Source organism: Ornithodoros turicata, chromosome 1 (assembly GCF_037126465.1).
Source record: "Ornithodoros turicata isolate Travis chromosome 1, ASM3712646v1, whole genome shotgun sequence".
Lineage (NCBI taxonomy): Eukaryota > Metazoa > Arthropoda > Arachnida > Ixodida > Argasidae > Ornithodoros > Ornithodoros turicata.
This window is the reverse complement of record NC_088201.1, coordinates 79,581,164-79,602,140: the sequence shown is the minus strand read 5'-3', so window position 1 is coordinate 79,602,140 and position 20,977 is coordinate 79,581,164. Positions and strand designations below refer to the sequence as shown.

Sequence of the window (20,977 nt, the reverse complement as noted above, 5' to 3'; positions counted from 1 at the left end):
AAATCGTTTTCTAATTATCTATGTCACCTGGAGATGAGATATTCCGACCACTGAAACATCATACGATATAGATTGACGTAGCATTGTTAGTTCATAACGCTTTTGGTGCGGAGTCTCCCTTTAAGATACAGCGAAAAGGGTGGCGGAAACGAAAAGTTTCGGGGGAAGACATGTTGCGTGTGTACACGTTGCACAAAGAAAAAGGAGAGACTGAGACCCATAGAGAAATGCATCACTTTTATTTAGACGTCGTCGTCATCCTCTAGATCGGAACTGCGTTCCCAATACACATTATCCAGGCTAAAGTTGGACTTCTTTTTCGTCAGTCTGTCTGCCGCTAAGATGCGGTCGAGCGTCTTCATCTTCTCCTGACACATTTCTTGACGTGCTTGCAACCATTTCAGGCGATGGGCTTGGAAGGCTTCCTTGACGATGCCACGAATAAATTCGCGAAGTTCTTCGTTTTTTGTCTTTCCTCGTCAGCGAGAAACGCAGGAGAATAAACCACACATGGCGTTTTCCACGAATCGGTCAGAATGATGACGTGCGGTTGGTCGCTCCGCGGTCCCCGCGCCGAGTCAGCTGATCCTTGACTGTCGTCGGAATCGGACGCACCGTCGCCGTGGGGGAAAAGGTGAGTGATTTGCTGTGCTCGATGTTTGTGCATTGTTTTACCGCGCTCGTGTTAAGCCTTTTCTCGCATGTTTGCCATAACGGATAGGCCTTATTCCCTGTACGCGCATGTTTAGACTTGTTTAGCAGTGACCCGTAGCGTACCGAGCTACGCACGTTTAGCGTTGTGAGCCTAGTATTTTGTGGTTGTCGTCGTGTGTTAGCTGTTGAATTTAGCAGCGTTGTGCAGCGAGGCTGAGGTTAGACCTAACCGGTCGCCCATAAGCCTTTTCCCCGATGTGTATTGTTTTCTCCGTGCTGTTTAGCAGTAGCGGTTAGACCTTTTTCACGCGCTCTGGCATGCCTAGACTTGTTGAGCAGTGTTGCAATTTTACCTGCCGCTAGTATCTTGTTGTTCTCTGTCTTTCTCGCATAGAGCTATGATGGTGGCGCCATCTGGTGTGATGCCTTGCAACTAGGTGGCCACCTGTAGTCAATCTCTGCAACTACCACCCGTCAACAAGCAACATGGCGGTCCCTGGTCACTCGGGCGTTCCGGAGCGGTTTCTTTGCCACGGCATCGTTGATTTTCGAATAATAAATTGTTTCTCTCCACTCTATTTCTATCTATTTTTTTCTTTTTTATGGACACAGGTTGCCGCCAACACACAGCTGGTCTGGACACGAGTTAAATGCTCCCCAATTAGTGTAATGACTCCCTGGAGGGTGCCGATTAATGTGGGGGTCCTCCCTAAGTGTTTGCCGATACGGCGAAATTTCACAAATATCTACAAGGGGAGACTCAACCTATCGTGCACTTTGTTCCTCAACTAAAGCGAATTGCGCGAGGCTGCAAACTTGGAGCGAATCTAGAAGAAACCTTGCGAGATATGTCCGTGTGCGGACTATACCGACTCGACGTGCAAAAATGTTTATTTGCCGAGGACGAAACACTGACTTATGCATGCGACAGTCACTGTCGAAGGCGTCCCGCTCGAGATAGAAATTGACACTGGTGCCCCTGCGTCGGTAATGTCTTTTGAGCTGTACCAAAACATGCTTCCAGCATCTGACATTGGAACCTACCTCTCTACGGCTGCGTACGCATACTGATGAAGCACAGATCCCCCAAGGGTGCCTTATGGTCAACGTCAACTACGGAGGGAGCCAACGGATTCTGCCGCTTCATATCCTACGACAACAGGGTGTACCTCTCCTGGGTCGCGACAGCCTGCGTGAACTGCGGTTGGACTGGTCAGGATTAAATACTATGTAACTCGACGTCAAGGCGCTCACCGGACAGTTCGTCCAAAGATACAAACCTCTGTTCGCCGAAGGACTATAGAAGATTAAGGGTGAGCAAGCATGCCTTCAACTTAAGACAGCACGCCACGCTTCTTGAAGGCTCGAAGCCTACCTGAATTAGAAAAGCTGGGAGTGAAATCGCAAACAAGTTGCAGTACATACGGCGCGCCAGTAGTGCTCGTCATTAAGAAGGACGGCTCTGTCCGATTATGTGGTGACTACCGGACAACATTAAACCAAGCCCAGACAACAAAATGTCATCCCGCAAACGTCCCAGGGATATTCCTCTATTGGATATTCAATATCCCACCTGCATTCCAGAAATGTCACTGGTTAGGCACATGCATGTCCCCGTGATACCCCTTTGGACATTCCCAGGAATATCCCAAGAATGTATCACTTGGATATTAATGATCCTTAATGCTATTACCATTATTTAATGTGTCCACCCCACCAGACGATGCTCCAAAACTTTACATATGGAGTGTACTGTGCACAAGTTGCAGACGTTTCGCACATCCGTGTGAAATTACACTACATTTCTTCGACAGCCACGCAGACGTGCACACATATATGAGGACAAATGATGAGTCTAATAAAAAAAAGCGTCAGCCAATTCCTGAGTCAGTGTGTAATGCTCTGGCAAACTTTATTTACTCTGGTAATCTACAAAAATTACAAACTTCCAATTTGACTCGATTTGCATGTCGTAGGTAGGACTAGATGACGCTCTCTATCTCGAAAGCGTTTACTTCTCGGAGGCCTACAAGAGAGGTATATTTGGGGATTAACTTGTTATTGTCGCCACACAGACCACACTACAACAAGCGTCACTTGTGTACTGGAGATCTCTAATCCAAACAGCGCTCGCGTTCATGTAATGCGTTCGTTGTGCGTCTCTAATTCACACCGATCGCGTTCAATCGGGGAACGCAATTATCTTCTGTGTTAGTTAACAGGTAGCACAGTTAACACGTAACACCAGGCGTAAACCTGCACTGATTTTGCCTCATAATAACGCAGTATTTCTCCGTAGCATTTATAGAAGCAATCCAAGCGGGACAAGATTGTTTAAAAATTGGCACTCTCAGCAATGTGGTCACGCCATTATATAAACAGGCTGCATTTGCTTTCTAAGGCTCTATACCCGTGCATTATGTATACGGTATAGTATGACATACTTACTTTTACGAAAGAAGAAATTTGCGTCGCAATTATTTAATGAAGCAATCCAGCAGCCGCGTCTACTCCCGCGGTTTCACATCACTTTGAACTAACTGAACTGTGTCTTGACTGGGCTTCGTGCTTCATCGCTAAACAGGCAACTTCGCCATTCGTCTTCCGGCTCGAAAGGTGTCATGTGACTACTGCCAGCGCGAACCCCACTTGCCACTCAACATTTCCTCCCCCAGAGACCGGAGTGAAAGGCCCAACCGCGGTGTTCTCGGTACATTTTTGGACATATCTTTGTGGATGCTACCCGACATGTCCTCTTCGGCAATCTCCGAACATTCTTTGGATATATCTTTGCGGCTCTCACATGGAATGCCCGCTTCGGCAATCTCCGAATATTGTTTGGACATATACATTTTGTCGTGGTTGTCTGGTGTCTTGAAGTCGAAAAGTGTCCTCTTCCAGGGTTGGATGAGATATTTGCACCGCTTGCAGGGGGAAGATATTTTTCAAAAATTTACCTGAACCGCGATTATCTTCAAATTGAAGTCGACGGGCGGTCGAGTCAGTACTAAACGCTGAACACCCACAAGGGATTGTATGAAATGAACCGCATGGCGTTCGGCGTTAGCTCAGCGCCTGCAACTTTCCAGAGGATAAAGGATAACACGCCGAAAGACCCTGATGGCGTCATCGTCTACCTGGACAACATTCTTGTTATGGGATGGCCAGAGCAGGAGCACGTCCGGCTTTTGGAATCGGTACTGCAGCGCCTAATGGAACGAGGTGGTCACATATAAAAGGGAAAATGTGAATTTTTCAAAAACGTGATTTAGGGCACATCATTAGCGCTGAAGAAATAAAACCTACCAGGGTTGCGGAATGGGGGTCTCCCATTCCGTTCCAATTCCATTCCGAGGAATGGAGATTTGCGAAGATTCTATTCCTTTCAAGTCCTCGGAATGAAAAGGTATGGTCAGTTCCCACTCCTGGAATGGCTTGGCAACCCAATCCCATTCCGTTAATTCCATCAATAAACGAAAAAGACCGGTAACCATACTGGCAAGTCCAGCAGTGCTAGAGGAGATTGACATTAGCAAGCACTGAGAAAGCACAAAGACCAGGTTATTTCACTCTTGACCGTGTGCAGGTGCGGTGCAAAGGGTGCCAGGGCAGAAAGTAGCACGTTGAAACCAAAACTGCCACCGGGGCACCCAGACCATTCCATTCCCATTCCTAGGACAGTTTCCGCCATCCCATTCCAAATCCATTCCGGGCCAGGCTAAATCTAGAATGATTGCAAAATCATTCCATCTCCGGAGTGGCAACTCCGCAACACTGAAACCCACATAAGAAAACGTTGAAGCGGTACTGCGTGCCTCGGCTCCGACAGACAAGCAACAGCGTCGCTCACTCCTTGGAGTAATCAATTTCTACGAGAAATTCTTGCCAGACCCATCGAGTGTCCTGTATCATTTGCACAGACTCATAAGAATCAACATAGCATGGTCTTGGAACCTGCGGCGCCAGAATGCGTTCGATAAAATAAAAAGATTGCTCGCATCACCCCCGCTCTTGGTACACTACGACCCAGATAATCCGTTGCAGCTTGAATGCGACGCCGCAGCTTTCGGAGTGGGAGCCGTACTATGGCACAGACAAAAAGACGGAAGTATGAAGCCGGTAGCCTACGCGTCAAGAACACTGAGTACAAGCAGCATGGCCGAGTGGGTTAAGGCGTTTCGCTCGTTGGTGTCGTGCTGACTGGGAGGTGGTGGGTCCGAATCCTACAGCCGGCTGTGCTGTCTCAGGTTTTCCCTGGGTTTTCCGAAGACTGGCCAGACGAATGTCGGCACAGTTCCCCCTGAAGTCGGCCCAAAACGCATACTAACCTCTCCTGTCCCCCACTCCTTCCTGCTGTCCTCTCTCCATCTGTACGCAACTCATAGCCACAGTTGCTTCGCGGCACTAACACGAAAGTAAAAAAAAGAAAAGAACACTGAGTGCAGCAGAGGCAAATTACAGCCACTTGGAGGTAGCGCTCGCTTTAGTATTCGGCGTTAATGAGTTTCATAACTACTTGTACGCGCGAGAGTTCAGTTTTCTGACAGAACAGAAGCCACTTCAAACCATATTTGGTGAAAAGTCAAGCATCCAGTATCGCAACCACACGTCAAGCCGCACGAGAGCAACAGTGACTATACAACGCGCAAGGTATATCTAAACTGGTAGCGAAAACTAGCGAAAATACCAAATCAGACCCATCGGCAAGGCCACCAGCAAGAGGCGCGAGCGATCCTGGGTGTTGACAGTAGAGGTACGGTTGTAAACAGAAAAACTTTGCGACATGGGCGTCGCTTGTGTGTGTACTAATAGGTTATTCATAATTTCAATGTAGAAAAACTTTTTGATGCCCCGCTCGTGCACATATACGAGATCATCTACCACTCAGTACATTTCCGTATCCTGATCCTGCTCCTTTGCGCATGTGTCACAGTTGGGGTGTTTATCCGTGCGTCTCTGTATCCGTACCGTGTGTCCATGCATTGTAATACGGAGTTCGTACACTCTTTGGGTCAAACAGGAAGCGACGTTCGCATCTCCGTGCTGTAGACCAAGATTAACACGTGTGAACAGGTGAATACAATGCATCCCCTGTTGCTGGGCCCGCGAATAAAAATATTTCGTCATGGGACGAGCGGCCATGATAGTATGAGTGTTAGCAGGAACCAACTGTGCACCAACGATGTCGTGTTTTGTTGCAATGGACCTATAACGGCCACTCATTGAATAAATGCAAATGTCTAATCACTAGGTGTACGTATAGCTCTGGGTGAGAAATGGGCCTTATGTGAGCCTTCCTAATTTCTGTATGGTCATCACGATGCCTTTCTGTTTGGAGTTGTCAAAATCTGTGATAACCGTATGTATTTGGAATTGATATGATTCATTAAACCTGATATGCTTTATTTTTCTGTGTTCTCGTCTGGTATTGTTGACTGGGCGCGGAAAAGGGAATACAGAGCAAGCGAAGTGGGCCAATGTAAACGTGCATGGCTAATTATGCACTAATTATTATTCATACTAGTGACGTCATCTCTGACGTCATTTATTTACAATTGTAGTAGTCCGCCCAACGGATGGATGGCGCTGACCGTCTCAATCATGGCGTCATTCTGAAGACACAGGGGCCTATGGGAGTTGCGCTACCTGTTTAGATATACCTTGCAACGCGTGCGTGAACTGTTTACGCGATTGGGAATTCCTGGCACAATTGTTACTGATAACGGGACTATGTTTTGCCCTGAGTCATTTCAGGAGTTTCTCAAGCAAAATTGCCTAAGACACGTGACATCAGCGCTCTACCATCAATCAACTAATGGGACAGCAGAGAGATTCATCAGAGCGCTGAAAGACGGGTTGAAGGAGGATCGAAACCATTCCTTGGAGGTGAGGCTGACTAATTTATTTTTAATGTACAAAAACACACCACATGCTACGACGATGGAGTCGCATCTCTTATGTTGGGAAGAACACTGAGAACCAGGCCTGATGTCGTGAAGCTATCAGCCAACTTCGCCGTCCGACAGAAGCAAGTGACGCAGGTCCTGACCCGGAGGACCCAAAGACCGCGTTTTTCAAGTTGGAGATCCTGTGCGAGTCAAAAATCCCGTGGTGGTGAGAAATGGGATAACGGGGTATATTGTACAAAGAACAGGACCGGTGTCATACAAAGTCAAGGTGGCTCAGCAGAACGGTACAATCGTCTGGAGGAGACATGCTGACCAGTTAATAACGGCACAAGCGCCCACAGACCACACTATGGACACAGACTTCCCACAACAAACAGGTCAAGAAGCATGATCAGATCTCTTTCCATCGGTCGCAGGTGGATGAGCCGCCGAGAAGACCACAGCTACGGGAACCATCTTCGTCATCCCAGATGGAACGTAGATACCCTTCTCGTTATACAGGGTGTCCCAGAAAACGTGTCATTGAATTATAATAAAAAAACTACGCCACCTAGAATCATGCGGTCAACGGCATTTGTTCTTATTAGGTTTTTGCCACCACCTGATGTGAATGTCATGTACTCCAAGTTTAATTATGTAAATATTTGCGAACTGAACTCGGAAATTTGCCAAGTAAAGGTCACTTTTTTACCCCACCAATACAGAGCGCGCCGAATTCACTCAAATTCACGATAATTCACAGTGATATTTACGAGCTATCCCATCGAAAAAAAATAGCCGAATATCATGCTTTTCGGAGCACCGGACCATAGCGCGCGATGACTTTTTGAGCGCAATCGCTCGCAGTGCGACGAAAGGAGGTTCCGAAGCCAGCCCATAGAGTGATAGTAGAAAAAGTAACAGTTCCTAAAATTGAGAGAGGGAAAGCATTATCCCAGCGAAAGTCGGACGTGATAAGCCGTGCTTGTTTTATCTCTTTCTGCGATGTCGAGGAGGGCTGGGTTTCCAACCTCCTTTCGTCGGACTGGCAAAGATTGCGCTGAAAAATTCATCGTGAGCTATTCTGTGCGACCTCCATACAGCATGATGTTCGGCTATTTTTTCCGATGGGATAGCTCCTGAATATTCCTGTCAATTATCATAAATTTGACTAAATTAGACACGCTCTTCACATTGGTGGGGTAAAAAAGTGACCTTTACTAGGGAAATTTCCGACTTAAGCTCGCAAAAACTTACATAATTAAACTTACGTTACACGACATTCACATGAGGAGGTGGCAAAAACCCAGTAAGAACAAATGCCATTGACGGCATGACTCTAGGTGGTGTAGTTTTTTTATTATAATTCAGTGACACGTTTTCTGGGACACCCTGTATATATATTTCGAAGATATCCTCCAGACCGTTATCAGCAGGGTTGTTTGGATTTAATCCACATGGCTTTTATCCGCATTTCTTTAAGGACTTTCTCCAGGTGTGATGTGAAAGACAATTTGAATTCAACGTCACACGGAAAACTCCCGCTTTATTTCATTGTAGTGTTGACTGTTTACAAACGCCCAGGTACAGGCCCCGACAAAAGTTACGAAACACATGAGCAGTGCATTTCTTCCACGGTGGGACACCCTAGTGACCCTACGGGCGAGCGGAAACGGGCTCGTTTACTCGTTCAGAGGGGTGAACGAGTGCGCTGGTAGCGACACACCGCGGTAGTTTCGGTATCGCTTGAATGTGCTTGAAACGTGGTTTGAATTGGTATCGCTGCCAGCGCACTCCTCCACTCCTCTGAGCAAGTGAGCAAGCCTCCGCTTGCCGGTAGGGTGTCGCACCCAGGGGAAAATACACTGCTCGCGCGTTCCGTAAACTTTTGCCGGGAACTGTACACTGACTTCTAAATTTTTTAACTTTGTAACTTTTTAACATAACTTTTTAACCTATAACTTTTCAAATTTAAACTTTTCCCGATTTCCTCTACTTCTGCCCATTCAGGGAAAGGCTTTCTTCCGCTTCCTGCAGGCCCTGTAACTGAAGTGCGCCGAAACACGACAGCTAATCCAGGCGTCAGGAGTCTACACCATTCAACGACGCGTGCACGGAACTCCACTTTTCGGAAAACAATGGAAACTCATTCAATGTTACTGTGACAGACAGATCCATAAACCGAAACTGTGAGAGGTCACCCGAAGTCAAGAACAGTGAAACACAATTGTTTTTACTCTGTGTCACATTTCTAGGCTTGTCTATAGTCTCCAAAACCTTCCAAAAATATCCGGGTTTTATCCAAAAAAGCCCACTGGAGAGGATCTTGTTTTAAAATATCCGGGTTTTTTTCAACCCTGGTTATCAGGCTACCTGAATAGATCCATGTACAAGGCCGTATATAAGGACACATATTGCCTTTATATTAGAGCTCTCTATTAAACGTTTAAACGTTTTCTTAAGAAACGCGTTTTGTTACAAGTTTCACAGATTAAACGTTTTCTTAAAACACGTTTAAACGTGTTCAGTTAGATATACGTTGAACAGCACGTGTACGTATGTAAGCGTTTTCCCAGGATACGTTTAAACGTTTTCGTTTGCATAAACGTACAGCGGCACGTATACGTATATAAACGTTTTCCTAGGAAACGTTTCATCGTTTTCTTTTACATAGAAGGTCTCACGGTACGAATACGTACGTAAACGTTTCTTCAGGAAACGTTCCCCCTCTTTCTTTTTTTGTTACCATAAGCGATAGATCGCATGTGCGTTAAACACGTTCCGTTATTGTTCGTTATTTGTATATGTTACGATGACCATGAGGGTGATATTATTATAAGGAAGAAGTGAACTGCAAATTTTCGTTTTTTTGTCTTCTTTCCTCCTCTAAACACTACAGCTTACTTTCCTTGAAAGACAGTGCAGGGTATCGTTAAAGTGGCATGTTACTTTGTCCCGCTCATTTGTGATCGTCTTATGTTTAATAAAGAACAGCCACAGCGCAGGGCGCATTTTATTCCGTTTCTTGGTGGTTAATAGAGCGTTGCCACGACCCCGTTCGCAGCGTACACCGCTCCGCGTGCACTCATGGCATTGGGATCGCTGACACTCCAAAAACGGAGCTTTATCTCATCGACATCGTCCGGCAGGATTACAATTCTGGGTGTCAATCTTTTCTCCATCCCAATTTGTTCATAACGGGAGGTGTACGGCTCTTTGTGGGAATTCGCGTCAGTGCATGACGCCACAAAAGTCGTGCTCATCCCTTTTTTCCCACTCTGGCGCAAGAATGATATCATTGGGGACAGTGATTGGTTCTTAACGCATAATTGGCAAATGTTCTGGTTTTAGAGTGCAATAGTGGGAACCAGCAGGAAAGAGCAGGTTACATGCTCCAGGCTAAAGTAGTCGCTCAAGGTCACAATCTTCCGCGTTGGTCTTTTCACCAAAATACTACTCGCGTAAAGAAGACAAATACAAAATTCTTAGTATAAGCTACCCAAAAGACTCAAACGCCATTACTGCCATTACGAGCTCGACATGTTTCAAACTGTAGTGAAACACGTCGGTTCATAATGTACGACGAAAATGAACACAAATAGGGTTGCTTAGAAGCCAAATATGAACTGAATTAATAAGCTACTTATAACTTGTAAGCAGGGAAGGGTAACGGTAATGGTAACGGAAACAGAAAAGGTATATTACCAATCTTGGAGATGGTAACGATAACGGAAACGGAAACGCATACCACTGTCCCCCATTACCGGAAGCAGAAACGGAAACGAAAATTATCGTACGGTATTGAATTCGGGTAATGGCTATTACTGTTGTGCGACGACATTTCAGTGAACTTTCATTTTATTTCTGTATTTTAATGACTCCATTCCGTAATGCCGTAATGCTCTAAATACTACACGACAGCATGGAAACAAAGCGCAGTATTGGATATCAAGTGTGGAGCACTCGCTTACCTACTCGTGACATCACCTACGTAGATGACACTTACACAACATAGACTCCACGCACTCTGCTCCACCATAGCACGAGGATGACAGCATATGATTTTTTTTTACCTTCGTCATTTCGCTGTGGCTATGGCAGTATTGTTTACTACTGACAGCGTCCGCCTATTAATGCGACATTGGATGAAGGTTACTCCCATCGTGGGTTGCTGGACTCAGAGCTACTGAAGACAGAAGACTGACTGAAGACATATTCCTACACTTTAAAAATCTTGCAAGATGTGCGCATCCCAACGACGTAAAATTACTTGTGTAGTGTGTACGCGTGACACCGAAGCAGCACTTGGGCAAAACAGGGTGCTGACAGAGCCGACGGGCTGTCCTCCCGCAGCTCGGTAACAGCCATTCCATTACCGGAAACAGTAACGGAAACGAAATCAAAAGCTGGTACCAGAAACGGATAACGGAAAGGTAACTATAGCAGTAACGAAAATGAAAACGGTAACGAAAATACGTCCGTTATCCTTCCCTGCTTATAAGACAGTGAGAAACTGGCGTAGTAATTGCTGATGGGAACCATGGACGCGCCAGGCATAACGGGGACAACTCCTGTCTCTGTCCCCGTAATGCCTGGCACTTCCATGTTTCCCATTAATAAAGATAAATTGCTTAAATAGCTATTCATTTCGAAAGGCGTTGAGTTTCGTATTAACAAGACGTTTAAACGCTTCTCCTTGACATAACGTTCAACCGCTTCATTTTAACAAAACGCTTAAACGTTTCGCATTAACAAAACGTTTAAACGTTTCGCATTAAACAAAACGTTTAAACGTTTCATAAGGATACGTTTTCCAGACTATACGTGAATCTAAACGGCGTATAAAACGTTTAAACGGAAACGTTTTAAACGAAAATCTGGAAAACGTGTTAGATCGTCGGGATTGTGTAAATTTCGTTGTTTCAGCTTATGATGGGGGGAAGATGTGATATTGTATCGTTGGCGCATGACAGCAGCTGTTGATAGATAAGTCAAGGCCTTCCGCCACGTTGCTAACCTGATAAAAGGGGTGCAACTTCTGTACGCCAGCGTCAGTGTGCAGCCAGGAGGGCTGCATGTCACTTCGATGAATAAAGGCCATTGCCTACAGCTGAGGTTCCTTGCTTGTGGAAAGACGCGACAGACAGACACAGACAGACAGACAGGTGACTTGAAAGCTACGACATGAGAGAACCTAAAGCCAATGCAATAAGGACGCTAACTGAATTGAGAACAACTGTGTAAAAACTACCGTATTTTCACGCGTATTAGCCGCACCGCAGGACTCGTTTTTAGATACATTTTGAAAATGTTTTTGCAGATAAGCCGCACTCGCAGATAAGCCGCGGGTAATACGATGCGACTGCTCTGTGCATTAAACCAGTAGGGAAGGCCATAAACCCTGTGGTGCACATTCCGGTGTCGGCATAATGTATAACAAAGGAGGTCAGTTGTAGTGTTCTACTAAGATCGGATTGTGCCCTTTTTGCGTGTTTTTCGTGGATTGACGAGTTCGTGGTGTTCCAGGAGACATTAATCACTGTCACCCCTTTTGTTAAAGCTGCGTGGGGGAATGTATTCGGAAGGTCAGTCCACACGAATGTGGACCCGCCCATGTTCGGTATTGTTCGTGCACTGGCAGGGCGGTCCTGCTCCGAAAAACGTGAGGCGCTGTCGGCCCTTTCGTCTAATCCGGGGTATGGGGAAAATACCAGGGAAAAAGAGCCGCAGATAAGCCGCAGAGCGTCCGCGAAAAAAAAATCGCGCATAAGCCGCGGCTAATACGTGTGAAAATACGGTACTTTCGAAAAAAATGGTAATGCTTAGAACTAGTACAAACTTTGCATGAAACCACAAAGCGTTCAAATATCGAGTGCGTCTAAAAAAGTGAAAGATGGTTAAAAAAAAGGTATGAAAGGGCTCATCACTCAGCAACAGTGCTGGTTGCAGTTGTATGTGATATAAGTAAACGCGTGAAAGTAACGGGGACGATGCTGTTTAAAAGGAGGACATCAAATCACTACAGGATGACGGAGAGCTCCTCACCACCCCGAGATTAATCTACGCAAAGAATGGATATTTAAATATAGATTTAAAAACATGTTATTTCACAGATGTCCCACTTGGAACAAATGAGATAATGACTTGTTTGTGTTTACATAACTTGTTCTTTTCGGACCTCTTGTTGAATGGCAACTCATAACATCTTCGTCAAACAGGCAAGGAAACTATAGTTCAGAGCAAGCGCCCCTGCAGAATCTCGTAGGCAATGCGGTAGCGCAACTTGGGCAGGTCATTGCTCGAGAATTCAAATGGTATGCCCCTTCCTATGCACTCTGCATAGAGGCACACAAAGGCACCACAGTCATACGTATTGGTCTGTGTGGGGATGTTGCGTACGGAGTTAGAGCCCCACGTGTCAGGTGAAAGTTTCCGCCCCGTTTTGCGCCGGTGCTCACGCTGCAAGAAGTCAATTAGTATTTGACAGCAGTCCTCGTTTCTGCGCCCCAACGAGTCGTAAAAGTCAATCTGCTTCGCCTGGATGTTCAGCACTGCTAGGGACCAGTGGTCTACGTCGTGAACGGGCACCAAAACGAGCCGGTATGAGAACAGGTCCACGTTCTCTGTCCATTGTTCGATCGCCTTGTAGCCTGTGCTGCGGAGCACACTGAAAAAGTGTGTAGTGAGTGCGTGAATGTTGCTGGCTCCTTCCTTCTTCTTTGCCATGTCGGTGATGAGCTGCATGTACACGTCGATCACAACATCGTTCAACCAGTTGTGTCTCAGAACGGTGTGGATGTCTTCGACTGTTACATTGTAGCCTGCCTTTTTGCTCAAGGGGCGGCCTGCCTCTTCGTTCAGCAGCATGTAATTCACGTGCTTCATCATCCAGTCGTATTCGCCGTCCTCGTCGGCTCCCTTTTCACTGGGCGAAGCCGGTCTCTTTGTACCTTTCCGGCATCGAAAGTTGGGACAGACCTCTTCCAATCGTTGTAACACGACACTGCAGTCTTTCATCAGTGGAGGAAGGTCTCCTGTGTTTGGTTTCTCCAGGGTGGAAGGTAGAGCTTTAACGAAAGCGCTGTGAGTGTCGAGGCAGGCCTCGAAGTTCCATGAATCAGCCCGACAACAGCAGCGAGATTTGGCCTTCAAGATGGGGACAAAGTCTTGGAACATCGAGCATTGGATGGGGAGGAGGATCTCAGACGCCGCTCCTGAAAAAGTGCACAATACTTATTGGATTTGTGGGCATGCTGCACATGCTTCAACAATGACCCATCAGTTTTGGGGAGTGTGGTAGTAGCAGGGATAATATCAAAATCATGATACTTCTTTTCTTTTCGTTTTTTTTTTTCTCTTTTGGTTCCTTTGCCATTAATCACCAGTGAATGTCATACTGCCAAAAAGTAACTCCAGATCGAATAAATATGGCACCACAGGAATCTTCAGTTCACTAACTTAGTGTAAAATTCTGCCAGACAGGTGTGCCATAACTACAGCGCCGATTTTCTTCCAAATGCATTTTACTTTTCTCGATATGGTTTCGTATCAGGACAATGATAACGCACTTGTGGTCTTGGTTTGGGACCGACCAGAAGAGTTCTATGGTACATATAAACGCATGTTTTGCACGTTGTGGCATATTGCGCATGAAAGTGCACGAAAAGTGCATATTTTGTCATATTTTCATCTCCGAGAGGTTACATCTTATTATTTCGTGGATGGTTTTGCTGGTTTCCGGACGGCATTGGGTCGTCTTTCGCGAAAATTCTGGCCGGAATCGAATATTTTCCATGTTTCGGTCGGGTGAGGTGCGGTGTTCATTCCGTACCCTGGCTGCTCCATCCTCCACTGTGTGCATGACCGATGGGCCGTACTTCACCTTCACCACATTACCGCTACGAATACGGCCGGCGTTCGTATGTTAATCGGAATGATTCAGCGCCGAATGCAAAGCCATGGCGAAACAAGCCTGAACATGGGCATCACGAGAAACACGAACATACGTTTATGTTCGTGTTTTTCATGTTGCCCATGCTCAGGCTCGTTTCGTCATGGATTTCGTCCACCAGCTAGCCTGTATTTACACTATTTTATCAATCACTAACAAAAAACCTTCAGCTCCATGATGCACTGTCTTCGTCAGGACAAAAGGGATACAGGGGTTGCACATTGCTTAAACAGGTTCAAATCCGTGTGGTGATGTCATTCTTCTTGGGGAGCCAGCTCAGGGTCCTTTTCCTTTCCTCGCTTGTCTTTCTTTTTTCTTTTCTTTTCAGCTACGGCCTAAGCACAGCTCACCCTGAGCTGGCTCCCAAGAAGAATGCCATCACCACCCGGACTTGACCTTGTGGAATATTCCAGAATGTGACTCACCGACGACCGCCACGTGGCGTACCCTCACCGATCGTGCAACCCCTGTCAGGACTAAGGGACCCCTTAGTCCTGATGAAGGCGGAGCTTCTGCCGCAACGTCGAAGTATCCCCTTAACCTTCCACCTGTAAACAAATAACTCCCCCCGTTTTCCTTACTTCCTACACCTTCGTTGCCTGCCTTTAATTTTTTTCAACTACCAATATATATATATATATATATATTGTTATATACACATTGTATATATATATATATATATATATGTACAGGGTGTCCACCGTAACTATAGAAGTAATTTTTAAAAATAGAAAAATCACTTTTTCTCAGTTTTAACCAATGGCGATGTACTCTACGCCTAAAGGCCCACCTTACGATGGCTCAGGCAAGCTCCTGTGACGATGCATTAATTAACTTTCGTTCATTAACTTTTTAATTATCAACGATTGAAGACTGACCCAATGAGAACATCGAATCCCTTGGGATCACTGGTAACGTTGCCGTTTTCAGAACAAAAATTGAGGAAGTTATAACGCGAGGAAAGGGCCTGGAAATAAGGTGCTCTGGTGGTCATTTTTCGACGCTCAAGTACAAGCGCTCCCGTTTTCATTTCCTGTCTATGCGGGGTGGGAAAAAGCTGTCGCACCAATCTGACCCCCCTGCGACAGCGTTTTCCCTCCCCCGCATACAGAGGAAAGGCAAACGGGAGCGCTTCTACTTGAGCGTCGAAAAACGACCATCAGATCGCCTTATTTACAGGCCCTTTCCTCGAGCTATAACTGTCTCGATTTTTGTGCTGAAGACGACAATGTTACCAGTGACTCCAAGAGATTCGATGTTCTGATTGGGTCAATCTTCTATCGTTGATAATTAACGAAAGTTAATTAATGCATCGACACAGAAGCTTGCCTGTGCCGTCTTAAGGTGGACATTTAGGCGTAGAGTACATCGCTATTGGTGAAAACAGGGAAAAAGTGATTTTTCTATTTTTAAAAATTACTTCTATAGTTACGGGGGACACCCTGTATATATGTGTGGCGCAAATGTTATTTGTTGTCTGCTGCAGCCGAAAGCGTGTATTTTACCGCGTCATCCCTAATAAAATAATCACTTTTTTAAATAGGCATGTGGTGCACTGTTTTCGCACCAAGACGAATGATAAACATTGGATATACTGAGGATGCTTGCTACATAATTCGAAGAGCTTCTGTGCATAGTCGCATGCAAAGCGATATCAGAAATATGTGAAGTCATCACTGCGAGTTGGGTTCATTCAGGGAGTGCTCAAACCATACCAAGGCAATCGTCGTAGCTACTATAGAGTTTTGATATACTGATACTATAAAAGCGGCTAATATCGCAGCGCTTATAATACGCGAATCGTTGAGAGAATGATGGGAAGTTGATGGGAAATAAGCACTGAGAGATGCTTTTTGCTGTGACATTGGCTGGTGAGGCGTCAGCACTATGTACAACATCATAATCACGTGCAGGATGCATCTTCGGTGGCCCAGCGATGTGTGAAAATCTACCACAGGAACCATTTCACAGTGTCGGACGCACATCTCAGTGAGCCTGCCGTGATGTATCTATCATAACATGGCAGGACGCTCAAAACTAACAGCGCAAATGGATGATCATGCTGTACAGGGGAAATATATCCAACTATCTACATGAGTGCCTTGTTATAACTGAGCAGAAAATGTCGGCAAGGACAGCAGATGTACTATAGTAAACACACTATTGTACAAGAATGGAGGCGGAGCGTAGCAAAAGAAAATAGTCTCATTACACAAGAACCATCAACTATGCATACAGAGAAAGACTGTGATTCCCGTCGTACGGATACGACAGGTTAATTCGATGTTACCAGGATAATGCAAGCCAAGAAACGGCCCGAGCGCACACGACGAACGCGACGATTACTCACATCTAAATTAAACAGGTGAAGAAAGGTTACTGATGCAACTACTTCCAAATTGTTCATATCTTCAAATAGGTAATTGTTCCAAAAGCGATCTGCGAGAGACTGCGCTTGCAAATAACATTCACTAGTACTCCAACAACGAGGTTATTTCACGGAACTGAGGATGTACTTCCAAAAAATACGTAACAGTCATTTATCATTGTTCACTCACCTTCCACTCAAATGACCTCCGTTGTCACACTGCGACAAGAGCGAATATTATACAATGTGAATACCACAGGGAAGAACTTACAAAGCGCACTATCCTGAGCTTGACGAACAGAAACACGTGAGCGCGTGGCAATAGCCTCCTCTTTCACTTGTGGCGGCGCTCTGTCATGACATATGGAAGCAAATGACGCAGGTTTTGCTGTTGTCTCTCCCCCTCTTCTTCTTCTTCTTCGTTCCACGGAAAATGTATAATCTCTCTCGTGCCAGCACCCCAGCTTCGCACGTCATCGTATTCGCGCATGAGTTTCATGATGTCAACACGGCAACTTTCATCAGTAGTTGATAACGACGGCCTTTCTTTTTTTTTTCCTCTTTTTCACTGTCTTCGGTCCCAATTGTGCGCTTATCACTAGGAAAATTCCATTCAGCCTTGAGAGTCTCAGGAGGCGAGCTGCCGATATTTGAGAGCAGAGACTGCTGTTCTGGGTACTGACCATAGGCAGGGTTAGGGATGTCGTGCTAAAAGGGTTTATTTTTGATCAGCGCTATATGCATGACGGGAAAAATCCAACTAGGCTGTAAGAACTGAGGTGAACAACCTGCGTCTTTGAGCATAGCCTCCTATATACTACAGGCCTGCACAATTCTTTCGAAACACACAGGCGCAGGTCGTCTACAATACTGGCGCTAGTTTCCTAGGTTGGTGATAGTTACCTCGATGCGATATCAGCAGTAACGGTCATGACGCCGTCCTCCTGCACACAGAGTGTAGATTACAACCGGTTGCGTCTGACAGTCGGAGATATGGCATGACCACTGATCTCGATGTATAAAGGCTGGATCGCGCATAGGAGAGGGGAGCGGTTAAGAGAGGCACGAAATGAGGCCGCCATGTTGGTGGGCCCTAAAGCGCTGTGTGTGCGCTCATAGAGAACAACGGGAAGCAACTTTGACTGTGTCCTAGTTTTCATTGCGCTCCACGCTCTCATCGTTATTTGTCATCACACATTTTTGTAAGGCAGCGGTACACTAATGTATTTTAACTATGTTTCACGGTTGTCCTGCCGTTTTATTCTTAATTACGTTATGTTTTGTATTCCGAAACTTGGACCGTCCGTGCAATCCAGAGCTGGGGCTTGTGCTAGCGCACGTTCCACTGCCCATATTTCAATAAGAAGCAATATCAGTTCTACAATAATCATATATAATCTCTCATGCTGGGTTCTGGGTAAAATTGTTTCCGAAATAACAGTCCTGGAAAAGATGATCGTATCCGCATGGGAGAAAGAATGGTCCCGTAGAATCACAGCATAGTACCGTTGTTTCAGAGAGGTGTATGCGTTCAGCATGATTTATATCAAGCAACGCCGCAGGAAGGGTCTTCTTAGTGAATGACAGTCGTGTCTTCGACGTAATGCCTCGCAAAATGGACATACCGAAGCAGCCCAAATAATTACTTAAAGTAATTAGATCACGCACCTAGGGTTAAGTTAAGTAAGTTAGGCCAGTTAATTTAGGTACTGATGCAAGCTTGGTTAAGTCACTTGAGTTACGTTACTCATTGAGCTTGAGGAACATACAAGACGTCTTCAACACGCAGAAATCTTACCTCTTTTTGAAGCATACCACTTCGTTTTTAATTTTTTTAATTCTTCATTTGTTCTGATTGTTTCTTGGCGCGGTTGTGCCAAGTTGCATATCCATCTCGCCATGGAGGAAGGAAAGAGGGGAGGAGCCCTATTGCACTGAGAGGTGAAGCCGAGATTGGGGACCACTCCAGTGACATCACCGCTCGCCTTCCCCGGTTTCGGTTACATACATCTCTATGGGAGCCCCCATCGCATACTTTCGGAATACTTGGAGAGGTGTGGTGGCAGAGCGCCGAAGTGGCCCCAGAAGTGGCGTGTGCAAAGCAACCTCATTGGGCTATTCAGGTAACGTGACCCTCGCGTGGCTCCAAAGAAGCTACAGCTCACCTCCTATCCCCACGTCACTTGCCCCACGCTTCTGTCTTCTGTCGAAAAGCCGTCGGGGCGCTTCCTTTTCTTATTTCCTCCATGCATCTCGCATATTCATATGCTTCTGCTGAGCAGAATTGCAGCATTGTTGCGTAGGGACGGGGGCTACCATCCGCTGCTGGCTTTCCCATATTTGTTATGTAGAGTACGTTGTACCAAATCCACCTGCACGTCTGAAACTCCAACCATTAATATAATCATTATCTAAAAGGGAGCGGCGGAGCATTGCTTTGAAACCAGAGACTTATGCTGAAGATCTTCTATGATACATTCCGCGGCTAGCACGCTGCTTTAAAAGCGATAAAACCCCCGTGCCGGGGAACAAGTCAACAGACGACACAACACACAGGCACAGACTGACGAACAACGACGTTATCAAACTTGGTTTATATCCTCTAACCTAACCAACAACGCCCTCTTCAGCAAAGTTACCAGTCACACCCCCAGCATGCCTAGTGACTTTATCTTTATCAAAAGCATAAGACTTATCTTGCGTCCCTCCTGTTTGAATCTTCCAAAAACTTCTCGACTGGAGCAGTTATCAGCACTGAAGGCACACTCACACACCTGGACCCCGCATTTTTTATACTTAAAGCTCCACGATATAATAAAGCACCGCCCTTATTACTCCTATATAATTTTTTTTTCTCATGGAATTTTGCAACACAACCCTGGCACCTTTTTAAATGCTCAACCAAGTTTCCATACCCCCTGCTAACCGAATAACGATGTTCCTTTAACCTAACATTAATGCACCGGGATGTTTGCCCAATATATTCACGCCAGCAACTAAACGGTATGCAATAAACAACCCCAACTATACAGTCCACAAACTGATTTTCATGCCTTATGGAGCACCGAGGTAACTGCTCCTGATTTCCCTTCCTAATCAGTGATCTTAAGCCGGGTTTTTTACGAAAGACTACTTCAACACTGTACTTGCTAGCTACTTTTTTCCTGTGAGAGGCTTTATGGGTATATGTAATTACCCCAAAGTTCCTTCTTTCAGGGCTTTCGGTTTTTTTTGCCATTACTTATTTCTCTGATGATTCTGTTTAGGATATCCCTAATGATGTTCTCAGGATATCCTGCTTCTTCTACCCTCTGCCCTGGTGTACCCTGTCTGTGAAATGATACCAATTGTACCATGTTGAACGCGAGGTTTAGTGGAAGAGGGGTTTCTTGGTTGTGCGTTCTGTGCGAGAAAGATGTAACAAAATATGCTTTTGTAAACAAGCTTCGGGATGCTATGCTCTATTATTTATTTATTTTACTTTATTTATTTAGGATACTGTTGGTCCACAGGTCGACCGTCACAGGTGGCAAAACAGGTTCTAAGGTTTCGACAAAATCACGCGTATCAACTTGGTTCAAAATAGCGACCGGAAGGCCGTTCCATTCACGTATTGTTTTTGGATAAAACGAATACTTAAAATCATCCGTACGAACTACGATGGCTTTTAAATATCGATTATGCTTGTGTCTAGAAGTGTGACAATCCGGGATCAAATGCGAAAAAAAGGGGGGGGGGGCGGTTCTTCTCATCAACTGAAACAAATATTTAATGCGCTGTAGGTTCAAATATTGTTCTACTGGTAGCAAATTAGCCTTGCGACATAAAGCTAGTAGAGATGCTGTTCTGCGATAATCTGCAAATATAAACCTGGCAGCTTTCTTCTAAACTTTTTCCAAATTCGTTTTATGTGTGGCAAGATGGGGATCCCAAACTACACAAGCATGTTGCATCGATCCCGTACAAAAATTCCGGATCAAACTTGATCAGCCCGGATCTGGTTTTAGTCAGGCCGGATCAAGAGGAATCCGGGGTCGTTCAGGTCTCTTGCAGTTGGTTCCGGGCTGGATCTGCCTTTATCCTGCCTGAAGAAACCCGGAATGTCCCGGATTCCGG

The 20,977-nt window shown here is 45.5% G+C and overlaps 1 protein-coding gene across 5 annotated transcripts; it reads right to left on the bottom strand.

Annotated features, from left to right (window-relative positions):
• Positions 1-12,628: 12,628 nt before the first annotated feature.
• LOC135401391 (sentrin-specific protease 1-like) lies at positions 12,629-17,849 on the bottom strand. 5 transcript variants are annotated; one of them, XM_064633809.1, is made up of 4 exons: positions 17,133-17,356; positions 17,052-17,080; positions 14,919-15,041; positions 12,629-13,756 (listed from the first exon to the last, which is right to left on the bottom strand). In XM_064633809.1, the coding sequence occupies exon 4, from the start codon at positions 13,716-13,718 to the stop codon at positions 12,777-12,779; it is 942 nt and encodes a 313-aa protein (XP_064489879.1). In that variant the 5' UTR covers positions 13,719-13,756; positions 14,919-15,041; positions 17,052-17,080; positions 17,133-17,356; the 3' UTR covers positions 12,629-12,776. The 5 variants fall into 5 exon arrangements, with proteins under 5 accessions (XP_064489879.1, XP_064489865.1, XP_064489888.1 ...); XM_064633795.1 differs by lacking the exon at positions 14,919-15,041 and having other exon boundaries at positions 17,133-17,355; XM_064633818.1 differs by lacking the exons at positions 14,919-15,041; positions 17,052-17,080; positions 17,133-17,356 and adding an exon at positions 17,765-17,849.
• Positions 17,850-20,977: the final 3,128 nt, after the last annotated feature.

What these genes read in the sequence shown, in the direction of transcription:
- LOC135401391 (XM_064633818.1), bottom strand. Translation starts at nt 13,718, where the DNA reads ATGTTCCAAGACTTTGTCCCCATCTTGAAGGCCAAATCTCGCTGCTGT.